The sequence below is a fragment of the Acyrthosiphon pisum genome, chromosome A1 (assembly GCF_005508785.2).
Source record: "Acyrthosiphon pisum isolate AL4f chromosome A1, pea_aphid_22Mar2018_4r6ur, whole genome shotgun sequence".
NCBI lineage: Eukaryota > Metazoa > Arthropoda > Insecta > Hemiptera > Aphididae > Acyrthosiphon > Acyrthosiphon pisum.
The window spans coordinates 110,860,781-110,865,617 of NC_042494.1; the positions used below are offsets into that span (position 1 = coordinate 110,860,781).

Genomic DNA, 4,837 nt, shown 5'->3' on the forward strand with positions numbered 1-4,837 from the left:
TATTTGATGAAAATTCATTACCAAATCATGGAACATATATTTCAGATTTAAATTCACGTTTATTAATCGTGGAAGGGAAAAATATTAGGAAAACTTAATTTTTCTAATTTTGGTATGCGATATTGAAAAATAATTTCAGTCGAGCTGTATACATCATCGTGTTTGGTAGTCCTATGCTAGTGTTATAAATATTTAAGTGTTATAAAATATTATATATATATATTTCTAATAATTTTTATATTCATTTAATAAACCTTAAATTATGTCGTCGGCTATCGCAGACATGCAGTGCGTACTTGGAGCAAACAATAAATATTTTATTAAAGAATTTTCTATAGTCGACACAGAAACATGGGCAAGCCAGCACTGGATTTTTAAAAATTCTAAATCTAAGCAGGACAATAAATCTCGTAAAACTAATAAGTGGCTAGAACATAACTATCATAAACTAACTGTAGAATATGGTGATATCGAGTATGAAAAACTAAGTAGAATATTGAACTCTCTAAAGTTCTCATGTATTTACGTCAAAGGAGATCAGAAAAAACAACTTCTTACAGAATTTATACCTCACGTCGCTCTCATCAACATCGAAGACCTTGGATGTCCACGTTTGGACCAGATATGTGATGATGAAACTCTACCCTGCTGTATTTTTCATATGGAATTTAATCCTAAACAATGTACGTTCTTTAACACGTTCACGACCAAGGGGTAAATTTGAGTGGTCTTTATATAAACCATCTCATAAAATGGCTTTTAATTAATTATGAACTCATAGTATCTCATGGTAACATATTTTATAATATTGTTTATAAAGTATTTTCGGATATTAAGGACATGTCACATATGTGTGACATCAGGTTTTTTCAATGATTATCCTTTACAGAAACCTGATGTCACACATATGAGACATAATTATTTATCTATAGAAAAATCAGTAATCACCATCGCATAATATTATAATAGGTATTTTTTTTGGTGAATAAGTTTTTAGACAAAAAAATTATACGAAAATCATCTCCAATAAATTAACGCAAAAAAAAATGATTCAATAAAATAAAGTCAAAATTATATTTATAAAAAACACCAAAATTAACAAATGTTAAACTTAATAATAAAAACTCAACTTCAATGTATTAACAAAATTTATAAAAAAATTAAACAAATTACTTCTTGTAATAAAAAAATTAAACAAATTACTTCTTGTAATAACAAAATTAACACATTTTAGGTATGCATAAGTCCATTTGTTATTAAAATCAAAAGTAATAACAACATATTTTTACCAAACAAATTTTAAATATTTATGAAATGTAATAAAAACAAAATTATCACGAACGAACAACCAAAGTTTAACAATATTATAAAGTAAAACAAAATTTCGTTTAAAAATAACAATGAGTTAAAGATTTTAGTTTCAAAGAACTATTATAGTAAAAAAATCTCAAAATAAAAAATAATTACATAACTACTTTTTATAACAAATTAAAAAAAATTTTAGTAACGGCTAATTATAAATGATAAATCTTAAAACAAGGATCAGGACATAAACCGATTGTATTCCCTTTATCATCCTTGCATGTATCACAAACAAAAGCAGTATTTTTTCGCAGTTTATTCTGATGACAAACTCTACATCTTTTTCTAATATTTACTTTCATAAGATTATGCGTTTTTTGTGATGGTTTATTATGAACTACTCGTTGATTGTATGAAATACCAATAAGACAACTTGCAACACATTTTCTAAATTCTAAGTGAGCCATATTTTTAACGTGCTTATTATACAATAGATTTCCATTCCATAAGCACATATCCATGAGGTGAAAAAAAACTTTTATATACCATCGTAAACATTTTCTAGGTGTAGGATAGTAGCTGATCATTTGATCAGCCCTGTCAATACCAGACATATTATTATTGTAATCAACAATAATATTAGGTTTCATTTTTTTCCGTCCAAATCTGTCTGTGAATTCTACAAAGTCCATTTTCTGTTTGGTAGAAATCATGCACACATCTCTTTTATCATTATACTTAATTACGTGTATATTGCCTTTCTGGACATGAGCTACTTCACCTTTGCCCAATTTAGCATTCAAAGTATCTTTGGGATTATCTTTTCTGTTTTTTCTCAATGTACCAACAACCTTAGTTTGATTTTCAAATAAAAATTGAGCTAAAGGTACACTATTGTAAAAGTTGTCCATATATACTGTATGACCTTTTCCTAAGTATGGCTCCATAAGCTTAGCAACAATTCCAAATGTTACACCTCTACTGTCTTCAACTGTACCTTTGCCTTTATATATCAAAATATCCAATATAAACCCATCTTTTGTACACAGTTCATAAAACTTTATACCATATTTATGAGCTTTGCTTGGTATATATTGACGAAAACTTAGTCTGCCCCTCCATAACAACATAGATTCGTCTAAGGATAAATTTTCGTTCGGATAGTACTTGGTACGAATATTGTTAATTATATGATTTGTAACATTACTTATTTTATGTAACCTGTCTGAATGGTCAACTAAATTTGGTTGGTAAAAACACAAACAGCGTAAAATAGTCTCGTACCGGTGTCTACTCATTGTTTTACCAAAAATAGGATGATTATCAATTTCATTCTGTGACCAATAAGTGCGAAGTGTCGGAAATTTTAAATAACCCATCACAATAGTCAAACCTAAAAACTTTTTTAATTCAACTACATCAGTATTATACCAGGTAGATAGATTTGATTTTGGTGTTAAGCCTTTAGATATTATAGAATTTGCTTTAAGATTTACCCATACAACTATATTTTCAAAAAGTTCATCGTCGAAAAATAAATTAAAAAAACTATATGGTTCATCATCCAGCACATGGCTCAATAACCCTGGATTTCCAGTAAACGGAATAAACTGAGGTTCTTCATTTCTATTGGTTTCCCAATCATCACTTATATTATAATCTTCGCTATCACTAGAACAATTTGAGTCATCACTTACTTCGCGCTCTTCGGTATCACCAGGAAAATATTCATCGGAACTATCGTCATACTCAATAAAACTTTCATCGTCTGAACTGGCGTATAATAATTCATTGATAGCGGCAGGATCCATAGTTTACATATAATTTTTAAAATTATGAATTTATTGTATTATGTTAATTTACATTTAATGTGAAAATAATTAATAATAATTAATAACGTTTGATAACGATTGATTACGATTCGAACATGTGCTAATATAGACAAATATCGAACAATAACAAAATAGGTACAACAACTCCATCTATCGGCCAATTTTTAAACCAACTATATAAATCAATTCCTCAGATAACGTATAATTAAACCACGAAAAAATAATATTTGTTAGGATAAACCGGAGTAAATAACTCCCATTTGAACATCATATTGACCGTGTCACACATATGTGACACCGGTCTCTCAGAACAGACACACATGTCACATATATGTGACACGTGGCCGTGAACGTGTTAATATTGGAACAGCCATGCGACATGATGTGACGGTTAATCTAATCGCGGAGTCCAAAGGTCACCGTGCGCGACGGTGCCTTGGAGTAGTAGAATTAGATATTCTAGTATATTAGTTGTTGGTGATATTGTAGTATGATACAATAATACGAAATAATATGGTTTATATTAATTTTTGTTTTAATACAAGAAACTTATATTTACTATCCTCGGAAAAGGGTGGTGTCGATGACTTGCAGATCTGTGGTTGCGACGTCGATTTAACACAAATAGCTGCTTCGGAAGGTGAAGCGCCCGTATGGTTCCGTTGATATTAAGATAACTAAGTTATACATAACACTGAGATAGCAATATACGTGTGCACTGCACGACTGGCGTGACGCGACTGAAATAAAAATTGATTATATAATTTGAGTTAATATCACGATTAATTTTTTTTATGTCTTACACCACGACCACGGTTAAATAAAATACCGCACTATACCAAGCGCTCGCGAATTTCTACGTTTTCAACGTTTCAAACGTTGGCGTTCGTTCTGCAAAACGTTTGCCGCTCCAGAATTTCCTCATTATCTATGCGATTACCACGATTATCTATAATATTATCATGGTTCATAAGTATACCTATTACCAGGTTATCGTGAAGAACATGAAAATACGTTGAGTAGATAAACGGTTATTAGGTTATATTTATTGTTTTAAGCTTGTAAGATAATTCATATTTAATTGTGCCAAATACTTTAAATGATTTGATTAAATCATGATCTTGAATCGTTAATGTTAATAAACTTTTACTTTTTAATATTTCACATTTTTAAGTTTTTAAATTTTAATTATGCACTTTTATAAATAAAGTTCAAGTACAAAGTTCTTGTATGTATTTTTTCTTATCTTCCACATGCACAATATTATATTTTTTTTTAATAAAGTACCTAAATTGGTTAGTTGCATGTCAATTGGATACTTGATGAGTAGGTACATATTATTATGTACAATTTGTTGGTAAGTTTTACTAGTTGGTAGTTTCTACAATTAAATAAATGATACAATATGTCATTAAGTTTAAACTTATTTTTGATTTCAGTTTAATCATTTATACATCTATAATTGTTGTTTAAATGCTTAGCCTATGGTTCACTGGTACCTACTGGATAATAAATGCCAAGCTATACAATCAAGTGGCATAGCACTACATATAAATATTAGTAACAACTTGGATGTTTCTGTCAGTTATTGAAGAGTTTTGTTTGTTTTGGTATTTCTATTTGGCAAATAGATAGTCCAAGATTATCTATATTTACAACAAACATTCTTAGACATATAATTTGATCTCACTTTTTAATTCATA

The 4,837-nt window shown here is 29.2% G+C and overlaps 1 protein-coding gene across 1 annotated transcript; it reads right to left on the reverse strand.

The window, feature by feature from the left end:
- Positions 1–1,514: 1,514 nt before the first annotated feature.
- Positions 1,515–3,113, reverse strand: LOC103309900 (piggyBac transposable element-derived protein 4-like). Its single transcript, XM_008186582.1, has 2 exons — positions 2,852–3,113; positions 1,515–2,764 (listed from the first exon to the last, which is right to left on the reverse strand). Exons 1-2 carry the CDS (start codon positions 3,111–3,113, stop codon positions 1,515–1,517), a joined length of 1,512 nt encoding a protein of 503 aa, XP_008184804.1.
- Between the last annotated feature and the right edge of the window lie 1,724 nt (positions 3,114–4,837).

Bases quoted from the DNA above. Each gene is read 5' to 3' on its own strand.
- LOC103309900 (XM_008186582.1), bottom strand. From the start codon at position 3,113: ATGGATCCTGCCGCTATCAATGAATTATTATACGCCAGTTCAGACGAT. The intron at 2,765-2,851 runs GTTTTTTTAATT...TAATATCTAAAG, and splicing joins GCTGGATGATGAACCATATA to GCTTAACACCAAAATCAAAT.